This window comes from Symphalangus syndactylus, chromosome 9 (genome assembly GCF_028878055.3).
Source record: "Symphalangus syndactylus isolate Jambi chromosome 9, NHGRI_mSymSyn1-v2.1_pri, whole genome shotgun sequence".
NCBI classification, from domain to species: Eukaryota; Metazoa; Chordata; class Mammalia; order Primates; family Hylobatidae; genus Symphalangus; species Symphalangus syndactylus.
In genome coordinates this window covers 58,526,073-58,552,927 of record NC_072431.2, presented here as the reverse complement: position 1 = coordinate 58,552,927, position 26,855 = coordinate 58,526,073, and the positions used below count along the sequence as shown (strand labels likewise).

The 26,855-nt window shown below is 49.2% G+C and overlaps 2 protein-coding genes across 17 annotated transcripts in view; one reads left to right on the top strand and one right to left on the bottom strand.

Annotated features, from left to right (window-relative positions):
- Positions 1 to 141: 141 nt before the first annotated feature.
- COPS6 (COP9 signalosome subunit 6) lies at positions 142 to 3,223 on the bottom strand. Of its 2 annotated transcripts, none has more exons than XM_055292512.2 (10): positions 2,997 to 3,223; positions 2,648 to 2,773; positions 2,317 to 2,448; positions 1,574 to 1,662; positions 1,407 to 1,469; positions 1,111 to 1,158; positions 908 to 1,022; positions 730 to 822; positions 531 to 631; positions 142 to 400 (listed from the first exon to the last, which is right to left on the bottom strand). In XM_055292512.2, the coding sequence occupies exons 1-10, from the start codon at positions 3,058 to 3,060 to the stop codon at positions 260 to 262; spliced, it is 972 nt and encodes a 323-aa protein (XP_055148487.1). In that variant the 5' UTR covers positions 3,061 to 3,223; the 3' UTR covers positions 142 to 259. The 2 variants fall into 2 exon arrangements, with proteins under 2 accessions (XP_055148487.1, XP_063502351.1); XM_063646281.1 differs by having other exon boundaries at positions 2,648 to 2,770; positions 2,997 to 3,093.
- The window catches only part of ZNF3 (zinc finger protein 3), a 25,307-nt gene continuing 1,660 nt past the window's right edge, over positions 3,209 to 26,855 (top strand). The window contains exons 1-7 of one of the 15 annotated variants that reach the window (XM_055292500.2): positions 3,209 to 3,335; positions 6,345 to 6,556; positions 12,405 to 12,525; positions 14,614 to 14,744; positions 16,413 to 16,501; positions 16,782 to 16,908; positions 20,454 to 22,676. In XM_055292500.2, the coding sequence (XP_055148475.1) occupies positions 14,690 to 14,744; positions 16,413 to 16,501; positions 16,782 to 16,908; positions 20,454 to 21,523 (1,341 nt within the window). In that variant the 5' untranslated portion in view covers positions 3,209 to 3,335; positions 6,345 to 6,556; positions 12,405 to 12,525; positions 14,614 to 14,689 and the 3' untranslated portion in view covers positions 21,524 to 22,676. Of the gene's footprint in view, positions 3,336 to 6,344; positions 6,557 to 9,243; positions 10,450 to 12,404; positions 12,526 to 14,613; positions 14,745 to 14,795; positions 14,819 to 16,412; positions 16,502 to 16,781; positions 16,909 to 20,453; positions 22,677 to 26,855 lie in introns of those variants that run through there. The other 14 variants (XM_063646265.1, XM_055292501.2, XM_063646266.1 and 11 more) reach the window with 14 other exon arrangements.

Here is a 26,855-nt window from a genome sequence, read left to right as displayed (position 1 = left end):
TGGGGTCACTTCAAATGGCAGTGCCTCCCTCACTGAAGAGCATCAGAAGGGCTTGTGAGCAGGGCCAGAATGAGCCTCGATGAACATCCAAGTTGACAAACCAGTGTGGTGCCTAACAGAGAGGACAGAGCCACCAACAGGGGTGCTCGGGGGCTGCTCCCCTTTTATTAATGACAGCGGTTTCTCTCAAGGAAGTGTAGCGCCCTCCCCTTTGGGACAGTTGCCTGACCCCTGTCCATCAGCCCTTCAAGTACCCTCATCAGAAGAAGAGCCCGCGCATTCGCCTGCCGATGCCTTGTCGATCGTAGAGGACGTTGAACTTGTTCACAAACTGGTTCATGGTGTTGCACGTTTTGGTGATGGTGCCGAGATAGGCCATGAGCCCCACGTCGTTGCATTGCTGGGAGGGAACAGAAAGAACCAGTTCTTCAGGGGATCCCTTGTGGCATGCCCAGGGAACAACAGTCCCCGGTCCTGCACGTGAAAGTGACAGCATAAGCCCCGCCTCCCCATCCGGGTTTTACACTCACATCATAAAAATCTGTCTTGAACTTGTCTGTGCTGAGCACCGGGAGACAGTGACACAGAGCATAGGCCTCCCGCAGGATCTCGTGATTAAAGGGGACCTCTCCTAATGGCACAAAAAGAGACTGCATTAGTTTGGATGCTGTCACTTCCCCAGGAGGGAGAGGAAGAATGCCAGGGAAGTGCCAGGGAAGCCCGTCCTACCCGCTTCAGAGGCCTTGACATACTCCAAGATGAGCTTGACGCGGCTGTGCAGCATCTTGATGGCGCTGTGCTGTGCTATCAGGTGTTCAGCCACTGCAAGGGGATGAGGACAGGAGGAGGTTGAGACGGGATGTGGCCACACCTTCCAACCCCACTTCCAAGGAATGCCCTCCATTACCAGTGGAGTTCTCTCCACTGCCTGTTGCTGTCATTCGGGCTACGTGGTCTACACCAATGCGTTCCGCTTCCTCTGTGGCCAGAGTGTAGGTCAGCTCAGCAAACAGCATTGTGGCCTACAGGGCAAGGTAACCCACAAAGGGAGAATCAAAAGCAGGAAAGAGGCCAAGAGCAGGATCTGAGGGTTGAAGGGTAGGGTATTACCTCTCCATTGATTATATCAATGACAGACTCAAAAACGCTGACAGGAAGCTGTGAAGGAGATGGAGAAACCTGAACACTATGTGCCAACATTTGGGCTAGCTGCCTTTACACATTTCCTCTCATCTCATCTTCCCAAGAAACCAATGAAGTAGGGATTACCTCCTTTCACAGTTTGGAGATTAAATGACTAAGCCAGAGTCACAGCTGGTAACTGGCATCTGGCATTCCCCAAGAGGTGTCACACAGTAAAAGGTACAGCGACAATCATGACAGAGTAGGCATGGAGTATTACTCACATCTGTATGCTTGGTCATAGGGTTCAACTTCAGAAAGAGGGGGCTCTCGATGATCTCACACACCTAGAAGAGAGGGACAATGCACAGGAAGTCAGTGCCCCCCACCTTTCCGCTTCCTCTCATTCTCCATTCTTTGCCCCAGCACGCACAGGTGTGAGCATGCATACCTGCTTATGGACGTGGATGTCCGAGGGGTCAGGTGGCCCCCCTGTGGTATACCAACCCAGAAACTCCAGCTCCTTGAACACCTGTTTAACTGGAGGGGAAGGGGCCAGAACACATAGTAATTTTTTTTTTTTTTTTTTTTGAGACGGAGTCTCGCTCTGTTGCCCAGGCTGGAGTGCAGTGGCACGATCTCGACTCACCACATCTCCACCTCCCAGGTTCAAGCAATTCTCCTGCCTCAGCAACCCGAGTAGCTGGGACTATAGGCACGCACCACCATGCCAGACTAATTTTTGTATTTTTAGTAAAGATGGGGTTTCACTATGTTTGCCAGGCTGGTCTCGAACTCCTGACCTCATGATCTGCCTGCCTCGGCCTCCCAAAGTGCTGGGATTATAGGCGTAAGTCACTGCGCCCGGCCTGACATAGTAATTCTTTAAACCATCCTTCCTCAATGTGAAGCCCCTGGTGTATTTTCACCAGCTTTTCTCTTCCCTCCTCAAATCCTGGCTCAGTTTAGAATAACTACTCCCTTCTATGCTGTCTTCTCTCATCCTTTACTTTCTTTTTGAGAAAGAACTCTGAACGTGTTCTTTTTCTGAGATCTCTCCAGCTACTCTTCACTTTTTCTCCTCTGTTCTTGGTCACCTCTCCTGTTTCTTTCCAACCCTCTCCATCTTCCCCACCCTGTACATTTTTTTTTTTTAACTCCCACTCCTCTTCCCCACATCTGTTCCACTCTCACACTGCTCCTCCTTGGTGTAATAATATTCCTTGTCAATGATAATCTTCTCTTCCACGGTGTGGGACAGCAGCTCAAAGGAGTTCATCACCTCGATATTTCGGCCCTCCTGCTTGCCAATCAGAGCCCCAATCACTGGGAAAGAGAATGACATGGAAAAGTGAGAGTAAAGAAACTTCTATGACCTGAGGGTCTGAGATCAGTGGAAACCATGTATTGGGGAAACGATGATTTGGGGGAGGGGGAAATTGGCTCCAGTAAAGGAAAGGGAAAAGACCACTGTCTGGGGGAGGTGAGCAAGGAGAGGAGACTGGAGTCTATGCCCAACACTCACCCTGCACAGGCCGCCCCTCCTGGGAGCGCATGCGGATCCAGTGGTCTGAGATGTTGAGAATGACAAGGGGATGGAGAGCGACGGAAACACTCCCAGTCACTCCGGAGGCCATCACGCTGGGGACTACTAAGGGTGGAGGGAAAGGAGAGAGGGTGAGAGTCCGGGCCCCATGTTCTTCCCTGGAGATGGCAGTGGGGGACGGCGGAGCCCGGGCCACACTTTCCTCCCGTAACTTATCCCAGAGAAAGATGTTGCTGCTCCGCCCTCCTCCCTTCTCCCGGGAGCACAGGGAGGCCTCAACGCACCCCTGAAGGAGGTCTCCGGAAGCCGCCCCCGTACGGCCCGTTACCTGCTGCATCCACCTCCATCCCGCTGCTCCCTCCGGTCCCGTTCGTAGCTGCAGCCGCCGCCATTTTCCCCGCGCCCGCCAGCCTCGGCCCCGCCCCCTTCCTTCCCAGCTTCCGTAAGGCGAGCGGCGTATGTTCGGTGTCCCAGCGGCGCGCGGTGGGCCTGGCGTCCGGGGAGCAGGCAGTTCCCGGGTCGCGGCGGGCGGCACTCCGTGCGGGGACGCCCGACGCCCTCTGGGCCTCGGTGCCTAGCGGGTTTTCCCAGACCCTGTCCCCAGCTGTCGCCTGCGGGTGACCTTTGACAAATTAACGACTTGATCGTCCTCGTCTGTAAAATTAGGGTAAGAACGCCTAGTTCTTAAGGCTGTTGCAGAAGGAATGACATGTGTTATTTCCCTCACAATAAAATCCAAACAACCTACCACAGCCTGCAAGGCCCTGCCTGATCTGGCCCCGGCCTGGCCTCTTCTAGCCCTTGATCTTCAGGCTTCAGCTGCACTGGCCCTCATGCCTGGTAGTGGTGGTGGTTTGTTTTGTTTTGTTTTGTTTGAGACAGGATCTCGCTCTGTCGCCCAGGCTGGAGTGCAGTGGCCTGATATCAGCTCACTGCACCCTCAGAATCCCGGGCTCAAGTGATCCTCCCACTTCAGCCTCCCAAGTAGCTGGGACTACAGGTGCACCCCACCGCACCCAGCTAATTTTATTTTTTTTTTTTATTTTGATAGAGACGGGGGTCTCACTAGGTTGTCCAGGCTGGTCTCCAACTCCCGAGCAGAAGAGATTCTCCATCCTAGGCCTCCCAAAGCACTGGGATTACAGGCATGAGCCACCGCACCCAGCTCTCCGTGTCTGTTTTTCACATGCTTCACTCTCCCATTCAAAAGCCTGTGGTTCCTTCTCTTGTTCATCATGGCATCCCCTGTGACCAACACGGTGCCTGACACATTGGTGCCTAGATACTTTTTGAGTGAATGAAGGAATAATTTGGGGTGGAATCTGGTGTTGAGTTGCTCCATCTTGTGAAAGTTGCAGATACCAGGACAAAATCACATTGTCAGGTCCAAACAAATTGGAGCCATGAGAACACCAAGGAGAAGGGCTCATGCTTGCATGTCTGAGATAGGGACTGTCTCAAGGACTTTCGAAAATAACCCCACAAGGCCAGGCACGGTGGCTTACACCTGTAATCCCAGCATTTTGGGAGACCGAGGCCAGACAATCACTTGAGGTCAGCAGTTTGAGACGAGCCTAGCCAACATGGTGAAACCCCGTCTCTACTAAAAATACAAAAATTAGCCAGGTGTGATGGCAGGCGCCTGTAATCCCAGCTACTCGGGAGGCTGAGACAGGAGAATTGCTTGAACCTGGGAGGCGGAGGCTGCAGTGAGCTGAGATCGCGCCACTGCACTCCAGCCTGGGCGAGACAGAGCGAGACTCTGTCTCGAAAAAAAAAAAAAGAAAAGAAAAAAGAAAATAACTTCACAAGGCCAGGCATGGTGACTCACACCTGTAATCCCAGCACTTTGGGAGGCAAAGGTGGGAGGATCACTTGAACCCAGGAGTTTGAGACCAGCCTTGGCAACATGGTGAGACCTTGTTTCTACAAAACATGAAAACAAAATTCGCTGGGTATGGTAGAGGCATGCCGAGGAAATTTATGCTTGGGAACTGAGTCAAAACTCCCTTCCTTTTTGTTCCCAGAAAGCTGTAATTCCACAACCCTGTGTCATAGCCTCATACATAAGCCAGGTTCCTACAATGGCAAAAGGCATATACCTCCCCAGATGGTCTTCCTCACAAATTGCTTGCCAGTAAATTCCTCATTAGCCTCTAAATCTTTCAGCATAAACATTCCCCCTATAAACCAGCCCTAATCCGAGTTCTGTGAAATCTCATACTGACAATGTTGATTACAAGCTTATCTTCCCAATTACAGAACGAGGAAGAGACCAGGAATCATCCCTCCACCTATCCTGAGACAGATGCATAATTGACTTTTTCCTCCACTCCCTCTTTTCAAATGTTTATTGTATCTTACATAAAACGTAGATTTACCGAACACTAATGAGAACCTCACAAAAAAGTAACCATTTGCAGCAGGGTGCAGTGGCTCATGCCTGTAATCCCAGCACTTTCGGAAGCGAGTGGATCACTTGAGGCCAGGAGTTCAAGACCAGCCTGGCCAACGTGGCAAAACCCCATCTCTACTAAAAATACAAAAATTAGCTGGGTGTGGTGGTGCCCATCTGTAATCTCAGCTACTTGGGAGGCTGAGGCAGGAGAATCACTTGAGCCTAGGAGGTGGAGATTGCAGTGAGCCGAGATGGACCCACTGGACTCCAGCCTGGGCAACAGAGTGAGACTCTGTTTCAAAAAATAAAATAAAATAACCATTTGCTGGACTGGGCGCAGTGGCTCACGCCTGTAATCCCAGCACTTTGGGAGTCCGAGGCAGGCAGATCACAAGATCAGGAGATTGAGACTATCCTGGCTAACACTGTGAAACCCTGTCTCTACTAAAAATACAAAATATTAGCTGGGCGTGGTGGCACGTACCTGTAGTACCAGCTACTTGGGAGGCTGAGGCATAAGAATCGCTTGAACCTGGGAGGTGGAGGTTGCAGTGAGCCGAGATCGTGCCACTGCACTCCAGCCTGGTGACAGAGCAAGACCCTGTCTCAAGAAAAACAAAACAAAACAAAAAACATTTGCCTCACTGCCTCTCCTTCTTCCTTATTTTCCTCTTGCATGCTTTCTTCCCTTAAATACTGAGTTCCTGGCCAGGCACAGTGGCTCATGCTTGTAATCTCAGCACTTTGGGAGGCTGAGGTGGGTGAATCACCTGAAGTCAGGAGTTCAAGACCAGCCTGGTCTCGACCAGTAGAGATGGTGAAACCCCGTCTCTACTAAAAATACAAAAATTAGCCAGGCATGATGGTGCATGCCTATAATCCCAGCTACTCGAGAGGCTGAGGGAGGAGAATCACTTGAACCCGGAAGGCAGAGGTTGCAGTGAGCCGAGATCGTGCCACCACACTCCAGCCTGGGTGACAGAGCAAGACTCTGTCTCATAAAAAACCCCAAAATTCACATCTGGCAAGCCTAGGCTGCTCCACCCCCTCCTTACCCCCAAGCTTAAGCAAGTTGCACACACTGCTCCTCCTGCCGCCCCTGCAAAGAGGGGTACAGACACCTAGAAAGAGCCAGACAGACTCTGGTTCTAGGTGTCTGTATCCCCACCCAAAGTGTAAGCTCCTAGAAAGCAGGTGGAGAACTATGTTATGACCCTGAACAGCCCTGTATGGTGATAGTTGTAATTTACAGGGGAATTATGCAATCTCTCCGTTTAGGAGCCTGGATGAAGGAAAGTTGAAGGGGCCAGCAACCCTCAATGGAACGGACTTGAGAAATCCTGCAGGAAGAGGGGTCTTCTGGCCAAAGGGAAGTTAAAAACGAATTTATCTTATTCTAGTCCCCAGCGATAAACCAACCAGGTCTGGACAAACGGAGAGGGTTGTCAAAGAAAACTACACAATGCCTTGTTTCTATTTGGAAAAACCAGGTCAGAAAAATGTATCTCTGTGGCGAGATGTTGGCTCACTGCAACCTCCACCTCCTGGGTTCAAGCGGTTCTCGTGCCTCAGCCTCCCAAGTAGCTGAGCTATCAGGCTTGCGCCACCACACCTGGCTAATTTTTGTATTTTTAGTAGAGATGAGTTTTCAGCATGTTAGCTAGTCTGTTCTCAGACTCCTGGCCTCAACCGATCCACCTGCCTCGGCCTCCTAAAGTGCTAGGATTACAGGCGTGAGCCACTGTGCCTGGCCAGAAAAACGTATCTCTTTAAAGAATGCTAGGCAGCTTCCAAGGAGCATAGTGCTTCTCAGCTAGATAGAAGGCTAAGATAAAAACAAGATGAGAATTATTCTAGGGTTAGTAAAGTTGATCGTTTGCACCGCTCTCTCACACATTAAAGAACTCCTTTGCCTTGTTTCAAGTGCTTTTGAAACATTGTTCAGATACTTACACAGCTCATAAAACAGAGATTATTGTGGAATTTAAGGATGACTTTGACATTGAATCAGTTGATTGTGTGCGTTTTAGAACTAAGTTTGCTAAACGTTTCTTTTTTTGTTTTTGTTTTGTTTTGTGTTTGTTATTGTTGTTTTCGAGACAGAGTCTTGCTCTGTCACCCAGGCTGGAGTGCAGTGTTAAATCACAATTCAGTGCAGCCTCAACCTCCTGAACTCAAGTGACTGTCCCATCTCAGCCTCCCGAGTAGCTGGGACTACAAATGCATGCCACCACACCAGGCTAAATTTTGTATGTTTTGTAGAGATAGAGTTTCGCCATGTTTGTTTGTCTCAAAACAAACAAACAAACCAAAAAAATCTCCCCACCCCAAAAACAAAAACGAACAAAAAGCAAGTGCTCCTTTTGGTATGTGTCAGTGGTTATCTATTCACCTGTCAGTCACTAATTTAACAAATATTTGGGAGTGCCTACCAGGCAGCAGGTACATCACTGAACAAAACAAAGTCCTGACCTCATGGAGCTTATACCCTAGTTGTAGGAAACAGACCATAAACATACTTCAGGATATGTATATATAGAGAGAGATGGAGTATCGCTCTGTCTCTCCCAGGCTGGGGTGCAGTGGTGCGATCTCAGCTCACTGCAACCTCCACCTCCCTGTTTCAAGCCGTTCTGCCACCTCAGTCTCCCAAGTAGCTGGGATTACAGGTGCCCGCCACCACTCCCGGCTAATTTTTGTTTTTGTATTTTTAGTAGAGGCGGGGTTTCACCATGTTGGCCAGGCTGGTCTCAAACTCCTGACCTCAGGTGATCTATCTGTCTCGGCCTCCCAAAGTGCTGGGATTACAGGCGTGAGGCACTGTGCCCGGCCAACAAATTGAATTTTAAAGATTGAGTTGGCTTTATTAGGGATTCATGAACTGGCAGCACCCAGTCTACAAAACAGAAAGGAAGCCAGGTGTGATGGTGCGTGCCTGTGGTCCCAGCTACTCTGGAGGCTGAGGAGGGATGATTGCTTGAGTCCAGGAGGTCGAGGCTGTAGTGAGGTAGGGTCATGCCACTGCACTCCAGCCTGGGTGACAAAGTGAGACCCTGTCTCTAAAAAAAAAAAAAAAAAAAAGACTTCATATGTTGAAGAAGGCAGAGGAAAGCATGAACATGATGAGGTGCTTTCCTTCTATTGATAGCTGTTGTGATACCTCATTTCTTATCTTCTTAGTTTAAAAGAATTTAAGGCCGGGTGCAGTGGCTCACACCTGTAATCCCAACACTTTGGGAGGCTGAGGTGGGCGGATCCCTTGAGCTCAGAAGTTGGAGACCAGTCTGGGCAACATGGTGAAACCCCGTCTCTACGAAAAAGTAGCCGGGCATGGTGGCATGCATCTGGGGTTCCAGCTACTCGGGAGGCTGAGGTGGGAGGATCGCTTGACCTTGTGAGGTGGAGGTTGCAGTGAGCCGAAATCACAACACTGCACTCCAGCCTGGGTGACAGAGTAAGACCCCTGTCTCAAAAAAAAAAAAAAAAAATTTTAAACAAGAAACACACAGGAGGTCGGGCGCAGTGGCTCACACCTGTAACCCCAGCACTTTGGGAGGCTGAGGCGGCAGATCATTTGAGGTCAGGAGTTCGAGACAAGCCTGACCAACATGGTGAAACCTTGTCTCTACTAAAAATACAAACAAATTAGCCGGGTATGGTGTCGCACGCCTGTAGTCCCAGCTACTTGGGAGGCTGAGGCACAAGAATCGCTTGAACCCTGGAGGCAGAGGTTGCAGTGAGCCAAGATCACACCACTGCACTCCAGCCTGGGTGACAAGAGCGAGACTCCCTGTCAACAACAACAACAGCAACAAAAAAAAAAAAAGGAAAAAGAATAAAAGAAACACATGTCAAAGGAAATCCAGCATAGAGTAATTTACTGCAAAAGGAAAATAGTATTTTGAAAGTTAAGTGCAGAGTAGACAGTACACCCTGAGAGAGAGAGAGATAGAGAGAGAGTTAGTTCAGGGAGGGCTGCTCCTAAGGATGAAACGGCAAAGGCTGGCTCTAGAGAGACCCCCTTTTGGGGGGGTCTTACACGATTATTCATAAGGGGGTGGGAGAAGTGTTACTAGTAAGCATGTTCCGGGTGGTCCTCTAGGTGCACATGCGCAGTGGGCGTACAGGCTTGTTCATACATTGCATGTTTCATTAGCATCTTAAATCTCCACCCAGGGGCGTGTTTTTTACTATGATAATGAGCAAAGGGTCAGTTTGAGGACAGGTGAAATAAAAATGCGCATGCTCCCTACAGGGGAAAGTCCCTACTGGAGAGAGCTCAGCTTGAATGAGCTCAATTACAATGCGAATGCTGGGGCTTACTGTGTTGACTGTGCGGTCACCACGGTTGCCGCGTCTCCAGGACACGGTCACTTCCTTGACTATCTATCCCGCCTCGCTTCCACCTGTAGCTTCCTGTTTTTTTGTTTTTTTTTTGAGACAGTCTCACTCTGTGGCCAGGCTGGAGTGCAGTGGTGCGATGTCGGCTCACTGCAACCTCCGCCTCTTGGGTTCAAGCGATTCTCCTGTCTCAGCCTCCAGAGTAGCTGGGATTACAGGCGCCTGCCACCACGCCCGGGTAATTTTTTTGTGTTTTTAGTCGAGACGGGGTTTCGCCATGTTGGCCAGGCTGGTCTCGAACTCCTGACCTCAGGGGATCCGCCCGCCTCGGCCTCCTAAAGTGCTGGGATTACAGGCGTGAGCCTCCGCGCCCGGCCGGTAAGCTTCCTCTTCTCTGCTCTCATCACCTGTACACGGGTTTTTTCCTCATGTCAACTCTGTGATGGACTGGAATGTTTTCTTCAGATGTGGGTAATTTAAAGGGCGCATTTTTACAAGAAACCAAAAAAACTCGGTTTGTTCGGAGGCAAGTTTTAAATCAGATTCATTTTTTAATATTGATGAATCCTTCAATAATTGTATGTTTACTGCTGCCCTTCGCGAGCAAGCCTGAGAAGCGCGGGCTCGACATCCCCGCGCGCCCCCGCTGCCCGCCCCCAAGGCCGGCGACGCCGGAGCACATGTCCTGAGGCCCAGGACCTTGGTCGGCCGCTTTCGCACCTGCATGGCCAGCAGAGGGCGCAGCCGGCCAGCCCCGCAGCGAAAGATCCCCGAGTGCCGCGTCAGCGATCGGGCTCCTTGCCCTCGCCGCCTGCCAGCCGCCCTGAGTCAGCAAACCACAGAGAGGCGAGGACCTCCCATTTTCCTAGACAGAACAAGTGGGCGTTGGGGGCACGGGTGAGTGGCAAGAACAACCGACCCGGAAGCGAAACGAGGGGGAACTTCCGTTCTTTGTTCTGTCCCCGGTGTGTGGGTCTGTGACAGGGTCTGACAGGGCCTGGTCCGTGTCCGGCCCTCCAAATCTGTCGTCCCTGCCCCCAGGGTGAGTCCACGCGTCCCCGGGTCTCGCGGTGAGACTGAGGCTGTGGTCGCCGGGGAAGAGGGTGGTGTCTGTGCCGCTGCGGCCCGCAGGGTACCCCGGCCGGCCCGGAGCAGGGTTCGGGGAGGCGCCCCTCCGTCCCCTGCAGCCCGTCCTTTACTCCGCTTCCCCAGAGATCCCCCTAGCCTAGCAGGACCCTGCGTAGGGGTTAGTAGTGGGGCTCCGGTTCTGGTTTTGTGACTTAAACGGCGCCCCAGCTGGAGCGTTTAAAAGTATCAGCAGATCGGTAGGGGCGCCTCTGTCTTGAAAGCAGCTAATGACAGCGACCCTAACTTGATACTTCTCCTAGACGTTTTTATTTGATGTTAACACAGTTATTCGTGCCCTTGGCAGGAGAGGAAGTTTATTTTTACGCAGCTGGGTCCAAGGATCAGAGAAGTTCTGCTAAGCGTACGCAGTTAGGACGAGGGCTGGGAGTGGGTGCAGACGCCGATTCCAGGGGTAATCCTGCTGGAGCCCAGTGCATCGAGTGATACATCTGGCTCAGGCTCCGTTTTCAGTTGTATTAGATTCCTGGTTTGATCCCCTCTCCGGAAGTGGGATTGAATCCACATCGGTGTTTACAGAGTGATGAACCTGAAACCGGTGGACGAATTAGAGGAACTGAGCGTATTATTTTCTCCAGAAAAGACATCTGTGGAGAGTGGGCATCATTTGATTATACATGTTTGATGGACAGTCGGGTGGAAGGAGAAGATTCTGTTATTGTAGCCCTTTTTTTAAAAAAATTAATTTTTATTTATTTATTTTTGAGACAGTCTGTCTCTGGAGTGCAGTGGCGCGATCTCGGCTCACTGCAACCTCCGCCTCCCGGTTCAAGCGCTTCTCCTGCTTCAGCCTCCCGATTGGTTGGGACTACAGGCGCCCGCCACCACATCCGGCGACGTTTTTTATATTGTTAGTAGAGACGGGGTTCTGCCCTTTTGGCCAGGCTGGTCTCCAACTCCTGGCCTCAAGTGATCCACCCGCCTTGGCCTCCCAAAGTGTTGGGATTACAGGCGTTAGCCACTGCGCCCGGCCTTTTTTTTTTTTTTTTTTTCCTTTTAAAATTTTTGTGTGTGTATTAAGGTCTTGCTCTGTTGCCCCCGGCTGGAGTGCAGTGGTGCCATCATGGCTCATTGTAGCCTGGAACTCCTGGGCTCAAGTAATCCTCCCACCTCAACCTCCTAAAGTGCTGGGGTTACAAGCGTGAGCCACTGCACATGGCCAGTCATTGAATTTCTGTGATGCACTAGGTCTCTGTGAGGTGAAGGTCCAAGGAGATAGATTTTCAGCGAATCACCTGAAGACGTCTAATGGCTCAGCTGTGCAATGTGGATCCCCTGCTGAAGTAGTTGGGAGCCCAGTGTCTAGCAAGTTAGCTGACAGAACGTTAGAACTTTCTTACTCTGGGTGGAGGTGGACCTGAGAACCTACCATTCCCTTTCATCTCTCCACGGATGCAACGCAAATACTAGTTGTGGTGGTGGTCTTAATTGGTATTTATTAGCATATAATAAGTATTCTCTTTTTTTTCCTTTTCTCAATGTCTTGATTAGAAATGAAGTTTAGGCTGGACTTGGTGGCTCATGCCTGTAATCCCAGCACTTTGGGAGCCTGAGGTGGGAGAATCACTTGAGGCCAGGAGATTGAGACCAGCCTGAGCAACATAGTGAGGCTGCATTTCTACAAAAAGAATTTTAAAAAACTCAGCCAGATGTGGCAGTGCACACCTTTAGTCCCAGCTCCTTGGGAGGCTGAGCTGGGAGGATCACTTGAACTCAGGAGTTTGAGGCTGGAGTGAGCTCAAACTCACTGCACTCCAGCCTGAGCAGCAGAGTCAGACCCTATCTCACATGGAAAAAAAAAGACGTTTGCCTGAATATTTTAAATTCCTTTTTTTCCCCTTAATCACACAGCATCGGCATCAACAAAAGTCAGAATTCCCGGGAACTTGAACAGAGGCTGCTGAATTCCCAGTAATTGCCCCTTTGGCCTTCTAGGGACTGACTTCAAACAAGGAAGGAAAGAATCAGGCAGGTAAAGCTTTCCGTGTTTTGTTCTCACTGCCAGGCCATCTATCTCGGTCCCCACGGGCAGCACCAGGGAGTGAGGCTGGCAACAGAGCAGGGGAAGGGCCCCGCCTGGACCTGAGGCCATGGGGGCACAATGGAGAGTTTTCTTTCTGCGAGAAACTCTGTTTACTGATGTGGACACTGGGTGCTTGTTCTCAACAATATGCCTTTGAGTTCCAGCTTCCCTTAACCCAGCTGTGAGAGGGAGCGTTGCCTTCTTCTCTGGAGTCAGACCTTTGACCTGCCTTTCTAGGAGTTTGTACTGAAAGCTGACTTGTTGAGGGCATCAGCTCATAAATAGCTCTGGAGATTGTAAAGGCGGTTGATAAGGGATATGATGGTTGGCTCTGAGACACCGTTGAAGGGACCCTGCTGGGAGGGCGATGGTGGCAAGAAGGTGTGTCACCTTGATTGCCAGTGGCCTGGCTTGTGCCTGAGTCAGTGCTTTCCACTGTGTAAGGGCTCTGGTATTGGACATTCTATATCCCCTGCTACCTGAAGACCAGAGTTGTCCAAACTTGCAACTGACTTTCAAACAGGACCCCCTCTTCCTTTGTTCTTTTTTTCTTTTATTCTCTCATTCTCTTATCCATTCCTCTTCCTTTGATGCCTTATGTGAGTGTAACAGTCTGTAATTATGAAGCACATACTTTTTGCATTCCTGATTTTTTTTACTCCTTGCAGTTTTGAGTGGCAATAGAGTTAGCACCCAGCAAACATTTGCTATGTGAGCAAATGAGTAAAGAGATAATGAGAGGTAGATAAAATCCAGGGTTTTTTTGTTTGTTTGTTTGTTTTGTTTTGTTTGAGACAGAGTCTCACTGTTGCCCAGGCTGGAGTACAATGGCGCGATCTTGGGTCACTGCCACCTCTGCCTCCCGGGTTCAAGCGATTCTCCTGCCTCAGCCTCCCAAGTAGCTGGGATTACAGGCGCATGTAACACCATGCCCAGCTAATTTTTGTATTTTTTCTTTTCTTTTTCTTTCTTTTTTTTTTTTTTGAGGCAGAATCTCTCTTTATTGCCCAGACTGGAGTGCAGTGGCATGATCTTGGCTCACTACAACCTCCACCTCCTGGGATCAAGTGATTCTCCTGCCTCAGCTTCCCGAGTAGCTGGGATTACAGGCACACACCACCATGCCCAGCTAATTTTTTGTATTTTTAGTAGAGACAGGGTTTCATCATCCTGGCCAGGCTGGTCTCAAACTCCTGACCTCGTGATTTGCCTGCCTCGGCCTCCCAAAGTGCTGGGATTACAGGCATGAGCCACCGTGCCCAGCCTGGGAGTAGTCTTTTTATGCCAGTGAATGTATATACCCGCTCCTGCATTTTGTTATAAATATTACTGAAAGTGATGGGGGCAGCCAAAGGTGGGATATTGTTGAGGAACTTGGGCCTTTTTTGTGATCCTTGTGATAGTCTCATTTCAGGAAGTATATTTACCAGGATCTAAAAGACTAGTCTGAGGCTGGGCATGGTTTCTCACGCCTGTAATCCTAGCACTTGGGGAGGCTGGGGTGGGTGGATCACCTGAGATCAGGAGTTCGAGACCAGCCTGGCCGACACAGTGAAATCCCATCTCTACTAAAAATACAAAAATTAGCCAGGCGTGGTGGTGCATGCCTGTAATCCCAGCTACTTGGGAAGCTGAGGCAGGAGAATCACTTGAACCCGGGAGGCAGAGGTGGCAGTGAGATGAGATTGCACCATTGCACTCCAGCCTGGGTGACGAGTGAAATTCCGTCTTAATCTTAAAAAAAAATAAAAAAAATTAATATTGGGCGTGGTGGCTCACGCCTGTAATCCCAGCTCTCAGGGAGGCAACAGGCAGGAGGATAGCTTGAGCCCAGGAGTTGGAGACCTGCCTGGGCAGTATAGCGAGACCCCGTTCTCCACAAAAAGGAAAAAATAAATTAAAAAATAAAAGACTAGTCCCAGTTGCCACATTTCTTCTCACTGTTCCTGGGTACTCACTGAAATACTAGCTCCCATCTTTCTGTATTCAGGAGGTTTTTTTGAATTATCTTTGAACCTTGAACTTTTGCTTCTGCAGTGCTTCCTCATTCTCTTTTAAAACCCACTTCCCGCTGAGTCTGCACCCAGGAGACCAGAGAGCACCTTGCCCTTCCATGGAAACTCAGGCCGATCTCGTATCTCAGGAACCTCAGGCCCTGCTTGACAGTGGTGAGGAATAAGGACTCATTCATTCTATTACTCAGTCATTCCGCAATCATCCATTGAAATCACTCATTTACCAGGTACTAGGCTAACTACTAGAATCCAGACGTGAATAAGACACACTCTTCGCCATTCAGTAACTCACAGCCTAGTGGGGAAGCTGACCGAACAGTAATCAATGACAGCTTGATAGGTTTGATAATTGAGGCAGATTTTTTTTTTTTTTTTTTTTTTTGAGATGGAGTCTTGCTCTGTTGCTCAGGCTAGAGTGCAGTGGCACAATCTCGGCTCACTGCAACCTCCGCCTCCTGGGTTCAAGTGATTCTCCTGCCTCAGCCTCCCATGTAGCTGGGACTACAGGTGCCCGCCACCACGCCTGGCTAATTTTTGTAGAGACGGGGTTTTGCCATGTTGGTCAGGCTGGTCTTAAACTCCTGACCTCAGTGCCCACCTTGGCCTCCCAAAGTGTTGAAATTACAGGTGTGACCCACAGCACCTGGCCACTGAGGCAGTTTTGAGGGGTTGTGAGTACTTCACACGAGATTAATTAAACTGTGTCAATCATTCCATTTTTTGGGCATTCTATGCAGCCGACTTCATAGGCATAGTTTGTGCTTTTTAGGAGCATGCTTTTAGAAAAAGCGCTTTGGAATCATTTTATGGGTCATAGACAAAAAGATAGAGTGAATAGGAAGCCACTAAAATATATTTTGCGGCCGAGCACGGTGGCTCACTCCTGTAATCCTAGCATTTAGGGAGGCCAAGGCGGGCAGATCACAAGGTCAGGAAATTGAGACCATCCTGGCCAACACAGTGAAACCCCATCTCTACTAAAAATACAAAAAATTAGCCGGGCATGGTGGCACGTACCTGTAGTCCCAGCTACTCCAGAGGCTGAGGCAGGAGAATTGCTTGAACCCGGGAGGTGGAGGTTGCAGTGAGTCGAGATCACGCCACTGCACTCCAGCCTGGGTGACAGAGTGAGATGCCATCTCAAAAAAAAAAAAAAAAAAAAGAATTTCAGAAAAAGGTAAGAGATCCAACACAGAAACAGGGAACATTTTTAGTGTACAGATTTGATCTGGGGTGGAGAAAAAGGAGCTGTGGGCATTGTGTTTCCAGTCGGCTGGGGTGAAGCTGCTGGTTTTTCTCTGGTCTAAGAACTTCATGCTGGGTGCAGTGGCACACGCCTGTAATCCCAGCTATTTGGGAGGCTGAGGCGGGAGGATCACTTGAGCCCAGGAGTTTGAGACCAGCCTGGGCAACATAGCAAAACCCACCTCAAAAAAAAAAAAAAATAGAACTTCGTGCAAGAGCAGGATCATATGTTTCTGGCCAAGCTTGGGTGAATGGACGAGAATGCAGTAATCACTAAGATAGGACTGGGCGGTTTCATTAAGAGAAGAGTGACTGGAGAGAAGAGGGGACCTGGGGCAGACTGGAGACCAAGAATGACCAGGCCTGTGGCCATCTGCTCAGGAAGGATGGACCTGCTCTGAGTTTGCCTTTGTTGGACACACTTCAGCTAGCTGCAGAGGAAGCAAACTCAGAAATGTGAGAGAGAGGGTCCTGTGTTGTCCCAGGACCCCAGGAGCTTTCTGTGGGTTGGGAAGTCAGCAGGTTGGGAGGTCAGAGCAGATGGACTCATTCCTGGGCCCTTTTATTGCCCTTCAGCTCTTCCTTCAAAAGTTCCTGCCTTTTCCAACAAGGACAGCCTGGGGGATGAGATGTTGGCGGCTGCACTCCTAAAGGCCAAGTCCCAGGTGAGCTGTGGTTCCCTTCATCCTTGTCCTTTCCATTTTCTGTACAATGACATCCCATTCACAGCCTTAAACCCTGATCTCCTCCATCAGGCCCATGGTTCTGTCCTGCTGAATCATGGACCCTCACCTTCCATCTTGGACTCCTGTCTCTCTTTCTCCACCCAGTCCTCCTTTCCTCCCTTCCCAAATGTGCATTTTTCACCCCATCCTCAGTGATTTTTTTGGTGCCGCCATTCACATTCCTCACCCTGAAATTGCATGCCAGCACGTGTTGTTTCAGGAGCTGGTAACCTTTGAGGATGTAGCTGTATACTTCATCCGGAAGGAGTGGAAGCGTTTGGAACCTGCTCAGAGGGACCTCTATAGAGATGTGATGCTGGAGAATTACGGGAACGTGTTCTCACTGGGTAAGGAGTTATGCCTTGTCAACAAAACTCGCTGGTGTTTCTTTGCTTCTTTGTTTGCTAGTAACAATCTACTCACTGAAAAGAGCTGACTGTTTCAGCAGATTTTTTTTTTTGAGGTGCAGTGGCACAATCTTTGCTCAGTGCAACATCCACCTCCCAGATTCAAGCGTTCCCAGGTTCTCACCTCTGCCTCCCAAGTAGCTGGGACTACAGGCACGCACCACGACACCAGGCTAATTTTTGTATTTTTTTTGTTTTGTTTTGTTTTGTTTTAGTAGAGACGGGGTTTCACCATGTTGGCCAGGCTGGTCTCAAACTCCTGACCTCAAGTGATCCACCTGTCTTGCCCTCCCAAAGTGCTGGGATTATAGGCATGAGCCACCGCACCTGGCCTAGGTAAGGATTGACTTAGTCTTAGAAAACTGTAAGAACAATAATCTTAACTCATTTATATAGCAGTTTGCAACTTATAAAGAGTTCTCATATATATTCTTTCATTTAATCTTCACAGTAACACATTAATTTTTTTTTTTTTTTTTTTTTTTTTGAGACGGAGTCTCGCTGTGTCGCCCAGGCTGGAGTGCAGTGGCGCAATCTCGGCTCACTGCAAGCTCCGCCTCCCGGGTTCACGCCATTCTCCTGCCTCAGCCTCTCCGAGTAGCTGGGACTACAGGCGCCCGCCACCACGCCCGGCTAATTTTTTGTATTTTTAGTAGAGACGGGGTTTCACCGTGGTCTCGATCTCCTGACCTCGTGATCCGCCCGCCTCGGCCTCCCATAGTGCTGGGATTACAAGCGTGAGCCACCGCGCCCGGCCTAGTAACACATTAATTGAGGCAGCTAGTATTATTCCTTATTTTACAGGTAAGGAAAGTGAAAGTAGTCCAGGCGAGGTGGCTTATACCTGTAATCCCAACACTTTGAGAGGCTGAGGCAGGAGGATCACTTGAGGTCAAGAGTTCAAGACCAGCTTGGGCAAAATGGCAAGACCCTGTCTCTACCAAATATCCAAAAAATTAGCCAGGCATGGTGGCACACGCCTGTAGTCCCAGCTACTTGGGAGGCTGAGGTTGGAGGATCACTTGAGCCTGGGAAGCCGAGGTTGCAGTGAGCCGAGATGGCACCACTGCAGTCCAGCCTGGGTGACACAGAGAGACCCTGTCTCAAAAAATAAATAAGTAAATAAAGTGGAGGTGAGAGTAGAGGTCTCAATGTCTTGTGCATGCATGGTCATCAGTTGCACTGATGAGTGGCAAAACTTGGGGCCCAGTCTTTAACTCCAAATCTGGTACCCTTTTTTTTTTTCTGAGATGGAGTTTCGCTCTTGTTGCCAGGCTGGAGTGCAATGGCGTGATCTCGGCTCACCGCAACCTCCGCGTCCTGTGTTCAAGTGATTCTCCTGCCACAGCCTCCTGAGTAGCTGTGATGATAGGCATGTGTCACCACGCCCAGCTAATTTTGTATTTTTAGTAGAGACGGAGTTTTTCCATGTTGGTTAGGCTGGTCTCGAACTCCTGACCTCAGGTGATCCGCCCACCTCAGCCTCCCAAAGTGCTGAGATTACAGGCGTGAGCCACCGCGCCTGGCCAAATCTGGTACTTTTTCCATGTTATTCTCAGGACTTAATATATAATCAAGAGACTTTTCCGAAGGATTATCCCTGAACACATGAGGTGCTGCTCTTTGCCCACGTCTCTGTCCTCTCCTTCTCTGCTTCTCTGCTCCTCTTCTCTAACCTATAGGGACCTGTTGCTTTGTTCAGGACCTAGTGCCCCTACTGCTCTGTAGAAACTTAGAAAGGTTAAGAAATTAGGCCAGGCGAGGTGGCTCATGCCTGTAGTCCCAGCACTTTGGGAGACTGAGGCAGGCAGATACTGAGGTCAGGAGTTTGAGACCAGCCTGGCCAACATGTTGAAACACTGTCTCTACTAAAAATACAAAAAAATTAGCTGCGGGTGGTGGCATGTGCCTGTAATCCCAGCTACTTGGGAGGCTGAGGCAGGAGAATTGCTTGAACCTGGGAGGTGGAGGTTGCAGTAAGCCAAGAACACGCCACTGCACTCCATCCTAGGCGATATAGTGAGAACCTGTCTCAAAAACAACAAAAAAAAGATTAAGAAATTAGTTTCTTGGCCGGGCGCGGTGGCTCACGCTTGTAATCCCAGCACTTTGGGAGGCCGAGGCGGGCAGATCACGAGGTCAGGAGATCGAGACCACGGTGAAACCCCGTCTCTACTAAAAATACAAAAAATTAGCTGGGCATGGTGGCGGGCGCCTGTAGTCCCAGCTACTTGGAGAGGCTGAGGCAGGAGAATGGCGTGAACCCGGGAGGCGGAGCTTGCAGTGAGCTGAGATTGCGCCACTGCACTCCAGCCTGGGCGACAGAGCGAGACTCCGTCTCAAAAAAAAAAAAAAAGAAAAAGAAATTAGTTTCTTAACCTTTAGGATGTAGAATTCCTTGTCTCTCACCCCACTCTTAGTGGGCATTTTCCCAAGCAGAGCCAGGTGGCCTTCCTAACTCTCATTTGAGACCTCCCTGTACATTTCCCTTCTGTCCCTGGCAGATCTGGGGTCTGGAATTGAGCTCTGGGACTCTCAGGGTGAGCAGATAAACCTCGTTGTCCCATGTCTCTCCCCATGAGCAGAATTCCCATTTCTGAATCCTGCCACCATCTCTCTGCTAGAATGAGAGGAAGAGCCAAGGGGCCTGGGTTTAAAGGGAACTGAGAGCAGAGAGGTCCTAAGAGGTACCTGGTCAGGTGAAGGAGAAACAGCTGTTCCTGTCAACACACATTACCCTGTCTTTACTTTTTAAAATATCAATTAAGCTAAGAACGCAAACTCTCTGGACCCTTTACGTTTATCCTCTGTGCCCAGAGTTGCCTTTAGAAACTCCAAAGGAGTGAAAACAGAGACGTCAGACACTGAGATTCTTTGCATAGCCTCACGTGCGAGCATAGCCTTTTATGCGTAGGGCCCAGAGGTGGACTCAGCTGTCTTGCCGTTTCCATGGGCTTGGCATTTGTGGCGTGACGATAGCCATGACTGCTCTTCTTTCGGGGCCGTGGCGGCCACTAGCATCCTCCCCCTTGCTCGTTCTCGTGCTGCTGCTGTCTCTCCTCAACCCTTACCCCCTTTTCTCACCAACTGTCCTGTACTTGCTCTCCCTTCTTGCAGTCACTGTGTCCCCAGTTATATCCACTGCCCTGACCTCTCTAAAGGCTTTGTCACTTCATTAAGCAATATGACCTTCCTCTTCTAACGTTGGTTCCCTGCCTCTCTGCCTGATCTGTCCTCCTCTCCACACATACTCAGCTTTCTCTCCACTTCCAGCTCTGTTCTCCTTGGTTTTGCTCTGCTCTGTCCCTTCCCTGTCTCCTTAGCCTGGTTGTCTCATTTTGCCTTAGCTGCACACATGTGGGGCAGGCCTCTTTGTAGGCATGTGCTTTTGGCACTGTAAGTATTCGTTACGATGATCCTGTCCTGTGATTTTCACTCTTTCTTCCCCAAGGAACAAGTGACATTTGCATTTTTTATTGTGTCAGATCGTGAGACCAGAACTGAAAATGATCAAGAAATTTCTGAAGACACAAGATCACATGGGGTCCTACTGGGAAGATTTCAAAAGGATATTTCTCAGGGTCTCAAGTTTAAAGAAGCCTATGAACGAGAAGTCAGTCTGAAGAGGCCACTGGGGAACTCCCCTGGAGAAAGATTGAACAGGAAAATGCCAGATTTTGGCCAAGTGACAGTTGAGGAGAAGCTAACCCCCATGGAAGACAGAAGCGAGAAATATAATGATTTTGGGAACAGCTTCACTGTGAATTCCAACCTTATCTCACATCAGAGACTCCCCGTGGGAGACAGACCCCATAAGTGTGATGAATGTAGCAAGAGCTTTAATCGAACTTCAGACCTTATTCAACATCAGAGAATCCACACTGGGGAAAAGCCCTATGAATGTAATGAGTGTGGGAAGGCCTTCAGCCAGAGCTCACACCTTATTCAGCATCAGAGAATCCACACTGGGGAAAAACCTTATGAATGTAGTGATTGTGGGAAAACCTTCAGCTGTAGCTCTGCCCTCATTCTGCATCGGAGGATCCACACCGGGGAGAAACCCTATGAATGTAATGAGTGTGGGAAGACCTTCAGCTGGAGCTCCACTCTCACCCACCATCAGAGAATCCACACTGGTGAGAAACCCTACGCCTGCAATGAATGTGGGAAGGCCTTCAGCAGGAGCTCAACCCTTATTCACCATCAGAGAATCCACACTGGAGAAAAACCCTATGAATGTAATGAGTGTGGGAAAGCCTTCAGCCAGAGCTCACACCTCTATCAGCACCAGAGAATCCACACTGGAGAGAAGCCCTACGAATGTATGGAATGCGGAGGAAAGTTTACCTACAGTTCAGGCCTTATTCAGCATCAAAGAATCCACACCGGGGAGAACCCCTATGAATGTAGTGAGTGTGGGAAAGCCTTCAGGTACAGCTCGGCTCTTGTTCGCCATCAGAGAATTCACACTGGAGAGAAGCCTTTGAATGGGATGGGCATGAGCAAAAGCTCCCTCAGAGTTACAACCGAGTTAAATATCAGAGAGTCCACGTGAAAGAGCCACACACCCATTTTCCTCACTTCCCCTGAGTCTCAAGAGCTCTTGCCTTACCCTATAAATCTCAACAGTTTAGGATGTGTCCCTTCCAACTCAGACCTTTCATTTTAGAGAATGGGGCAGATGGGGCAAATCATTGAATTTTCCCAGAAATCACACCAGCCTTAGAAAGCGACAAGGCAAGCGGATGGCGTGCTGGGAATAGAAAGCAGCTCTGGGACCAGTCGCCCCATTTAGGAAAGGAGTTTGCACTAAACTTTTTCTCACAGCAGAGGAACTTTTCCAAGGTGGGGATGGAAGCACAGTTGGGACAGAATTCGATGGATTCCTTTAGTTGGAGTCTGCATAGTCAGCACAGAAGGCAGTGGAAAGGACGCTCTGGGTCCTGTTATTTGCTAGGGAGGGTAAAGGGAGACTATTTCAAAGCTACTGTTCCTAGTCCAGCTTTAAGTTTCGATAAGAAACATGCTGTTTTGTTTCATGATTTCATTAATTATGGAAATTTGGCATTGAGGGATTATTTTATTGAGGGTAGAAGAGATTCCAGAATCATCTTCTGTGATGATGGTGTCCTTTAGGGCTCTTGGAGCAGCCAGACCATGTTTCCAAGAGAAACCTGGTGATATTGCCAGCAGACCCCTTGCCCTCCCCAGTTGTCCTGGGGCTGAATGGGCAAATCTATCCAAACAGCTAGTAACCGGCTGTGAGGGAGAGGGTCAGAAGCACTTAGTGTTGTCCTCTGATTCCTGTCCTCTCTCGTCCTCTTCCCGCTCCAATGATGAAAATGATTTTCTCTAAATGCCTGGGTAAGGATGCTTTCAAGGAGCTCACTCGGCCTGCCTGCCCTGCCCTCTGACACCCAGCCCCAGGAGCCAGACCACTCCTGTCTCTGCCTCTGACTCTTCAGCAGCTGAAGATTAATGCAGATAAAGAGCAAAGCCCAAAAGGGAGAAAAAAAAAAAAAAAAAAAAGCGAAGCTCAGAGGAGGCAGGCTGTGCCTGAGCCTGGTGGCAGTGCTTGTTGCTGGGTGAGGATGGCACTCTCCGAGTTTTCCCAACTGACGGGATGACTTTCCATTGTGTTTTCCCAACCCTGCTCATCCTGTAGCATAAATGAAGTGCACTATTAAACAGAATAGTTTTTCAGAAGAGATTGAGTGTGGTTTTGTGCAATGTTTGGACCATACATTTCAGTTAAAACATGTTGGCTGGGTGCAGTGGCTCACGCCTGTAATCCCAGCACTCTGGGAGGCCAGGGTGGGCAGATCACCTGAGGTCTGGAGTTCTAGACCATCCTGACCAACATGGAGAAACCCCGTCTCTAGTAAAAACACAAAATTAGCTGGGTATGGTGGCACATGCCCATAATCCCAGCTACTCAGGAGGCTGAGCCAGGAGAACTACTTGAACCCAGGAGGCGCAGGCTGTGGTGAGCCAAGATTGCGCCATTGAACTCCAGCCTGGACAAGAAAAGCGAAACTCCATCTCAAAAAAAAAAAAAAAAAAAAAAGACATGTTGGTTACTATAAATGGAATCTGAAAGTTGACTTAAATTTTTTTTTTTTTTGAGACAGTCTCGCACTGTTGCCCAGGCTGGAATGCAGTGGCACCATCTTGGCTCACTGCTACCTCTGCCTCCCGGGTTCAAGCAATTCTTGTGCCTCAGTCTCTGGAGTAGCTGAGACTACAGGTGTGCACCACCACGCCCCAGCTAATTTTTATATTTTTAGTAGAAATGGGGTTTCACCATGTTGCCGAGGCTGGTCTTGAACTGAGCTCTAGCAATCTGCCGGCCTCAGCCTCCCAAAGTGCTGGGATTATAGGCGTGAGCCACCATGCCTAGCCCTAAAATTTCTTTATAGGCTAGGTGCAGTGGCTCATGCTTATAATCCCAACACTTACTTAGGGAGGCCAAGGCAGTAGAATCTCTTCAGACCAGCCTAGATAACGTGGTAAGACCCTATCTCTACAACAAAATTAAAAAAAAAAATTACGGCTGAGCGCAGTGGCTCATGCTTGTAATCCTAGCACTTTGGGAGGCCAAGGTGGGCGGATCACAAGGTCAGGAGTTCGAGACCAGCCTGACCAACATGGTGAAACGCTGTCTCTCCTAAAAAAAAAAAAAAAAAAATAGAAAAATCAGCCAGGTGTGGTGGCACGTGCCTGTAATCCCAGCTACTCAGGAGACTGAGGGATGAGAATCGCTTAAATGTGGGTGGCAGTGGTTGTGGTGAACCAAGATTGCACCATTGTACTCCAGCTTGGGCAACAGAGTGAGACTCCATCTCAAAAAAAAAAAAAAAAAAAATTAGCTGAGTGTAGTGGTGCACACTAGTGGCCCCAGCTACTCGGGAGGCTGAGGTGAGAGGACTGCTTGAGCCTAGGAAGTTGACGCTGCAGTGAGCCCCTGTGATTGTACCACCTCACGATGACTGAGCAAGACAGTCTCAAAAATGAAATAAAATTATAGATTGTCATTTTTTTTTTTTTGAGATGGAGTCTCGCTTTTGCCCAGGCTGGAGTGCAGTGGACCACTGAGGTTGGCTCACTGCAACCTCAGCCTCCCTAGTAGCTGAGATTATAGGCGCCTACGACCACACCCAGCTAATTTTTGTATTTTTAGTAGGTAACAGGGTTTCACCATGTTGGCCAGGCTGGTCTCGAACTCCTGACCTCATGATCTGCCTGCCTCGGCCTCCGAAAGTGCTGGGATTACAGGTGTGTGCCAATATGCCCAGCCTATGCAAATACAATTTAAATCTGTGTTCTCATGGCTGTAATCCCAGCACTTTGGGAGGCCAAGGCGGGCGGGTCACGAGGTCAGGAGTTTGAGACCAGCCTGGCCAACATGGTAAAACCCTGTCTCTACTAAAAATAGAAAAATTAGCCAGGCGTGGTGGCACATGCCTGTAATCCCAGCTACTCGGGAGGCTGAGGCAGGAGAATCACTTGAACCCAGGAGGCAGAGGTTGCAGTGAGCTGAGATCATGCCACTGCACTCCAGCCTAGGTGACAGAGCGAGACTGTCTCGAAGAAAAAAAAAATCTGCCCATGTCCTGATGGCTCTCCTAAGCCTCAGTCGTGGGTCTCCAGTGGACTGCAGAGCAGTTATACCTGGACTTTCTACAGTTTCATAGTATGTTTCAAACCAGATCCCACTTTCCCATTTATTGCCCCCTCTTAAAAATTCTGTAAACCTGTCAGGATCAAAATTTTATAAGTTTTCTTTGATTATACTCCTCATCCTCCTCCATCTAACCAGCATCAAGCCTGGGCAGGTTCAGTAAAGATGGAGTGGAATGATGCTGTTTTCAGAGAAGTTTTCAGAGTTGAGATTGTAGAGGAGATGGGATTTGCCAGTGATGGTAGCAGTGGCTGATACATGGCATATACTCTGTGTCAGTGTTGCCTGGCTCTTTTCCAAGTGGTTTTCATGTATTAATCAGCTGGGTGCAGTGGCTCACGTGTGTAATCTCATCACTCTGGGAAGCTGAGGCAGGAGGATCGCTTGAACTCAGGAGTTCAAGCCCAGCCTGGGCAACATAGTGAGACCCAGTCTCTACAAAAAAACAAAAATTAGCTGGGCGTGGTGGCACACATCTGTAGTCCCAGCTACTCAGGAAGCTGAGATGGGAGGACTGCTTGAGCCCAGGAGTTGGAAACTAGCCTAGGCAATAAAATGAGACCCCTGTCTCTATGAAAAGAAAAAAACAATCCAATACTTGGTGAGGAATGATGGCCTACAGTAAATGAGGTAGAGCTGCTGAAATGATGAGCAGAGAAAGGGTGTCAGCAGACTCAGTGTGTGTTAAAATGAATTTCTTACATGAGACCTGAGAATCAAACATCTATGTTATCTCAGAGGGCCCAAATAGCTTTCCGTTCACTCAGACAATAAAAGATGAACTGAGGGGAGCACTGGGATTGTTCAGTGACAGTTGCTTCAGCAGGGTTAATAGTAGGAGATTCTGCTACAGAACAAGAGTTCCCTGTCGTTAATGGGATGACTGGTCAGCAGAGGCCAGGCGGCAGCACTGAGCTATCACAGGTAAAGTGGACATAATTACCATGGTGGGCAACAAGGCCAGAGTGGCAGCTAGGGTGACTTTTTTTTGAGATGGAGTCTCGACGCTGTCACCCAGGCTTGAGTGCAATGGCACAATCTTGGCTCACTGCAACCTCTGCCTCCCAGGTTCAAGCAATTCTCCTGCCTTAGCCTCCTGAGTAGCTGGGACTACAGGCGCCCACCACCACACCCGGCTAATTTTTGCATTTTTAGTAGAGACAGTGTCTCACCATGTTGGCCAGGCTGGTCTCAAACTCCTGATTTCATGTGATCCACCTGCCTCAGCCTCCCAGAGTGCTGGTATTACAGGCATGAGCCACCACACCCAGCCTTATTTTTGTTTAAATAAACTATGAATTTTTAAAAAAATAGAGATGGGCTCTATGTTGCCCAGGCTGGTCTCGAACTCCCAGGCTCAAACGATCCTTCTGCATCAGCCTCCCGAAGTGCTGGGATTACAGGCATGAGCCACTGTGCCCAGCCCACTAGGGTGTCTTGACCCACAGGGATCTGTGGCGTTGACCAATAACCCTTGGTGTTCTCAGCAAAAACTTTCAGCCAACAGGGTAAGGCTTTGATTCGTATAAACAAAAAATCCTGAGTTAATGAGAAGGCTGATACCAGCTGTGACAATGGGAAATTGCAATCCTTCCGCTGCTTTCCAGATCTGAGCCAGTTCTGAGATCCAGAATCCATCAACTTAAGGGGAGTTTGGGTTTCTTTGAAGACCTTCCAACTGTACCATAAGTATACGCAATAAATATTTCCCCAAAGGACCTGTGGCTGTTCGCTAGAGTAACGTACTAGGAAAACAGAATGCCCAGGCCTTTTGAGGCTTTTTGATACAGATCTAATATGACACGGATCTATAACTTACCATTGCCCTCCAGGCAGAGGTCAGCTGATAAATGGAGTCCTGGCCCAAATCCATCTCAGTGGGCCCAGTGGGAACAGACTCACCCTATGGCCATTTCCCTGAGAAGATAATTGGGATATGTTTAGCAGGGGGACAGATGCCCAGCACGTTGGTTACTTAACCTGTAGCATAGGTCATAGGAAGAAGGCTCAAGTGGGAACTCCTGCACACCCTGCCCTTCCCCAGCCAATCAAAGTGGCAAGAAAGAAACAATACTACACCCTGAATGGTGATTATTGCTGCCCTCAAAGATGCAAAAGACACTCCTTCTGTATGTATGGCTTCTGTAAAAAACCAACGAGTCGTGGCTGATAACGGTTGTCTGCCACAAACCCATCCAACAGCTGT

Bases quoted from the DNA above. Each gene is read 5' to 3' on its own strand.
- COPS6 (XM_055292512.2), bottom strand. From the start codon at position 3,060: ATGGCGGCGGCTGCAGCTACGAACGGGACCGGAGGGAGCAGCGGGATG. The intron at 2,774-2,996 runs GTAACGGGCCGT...CTCCACCCTTAG, and splicing joins GATGGAGGTGGATGCAGCAG to TAGTCCCCAGCGTGATGGCC. The intron at 401-530 runs GTGAGTGTAAAA...GTTCCCTCCCAG, and splicing joins TCAAGACAGATTTTTATGAT to CAATGCAACGACGTGGGGCT.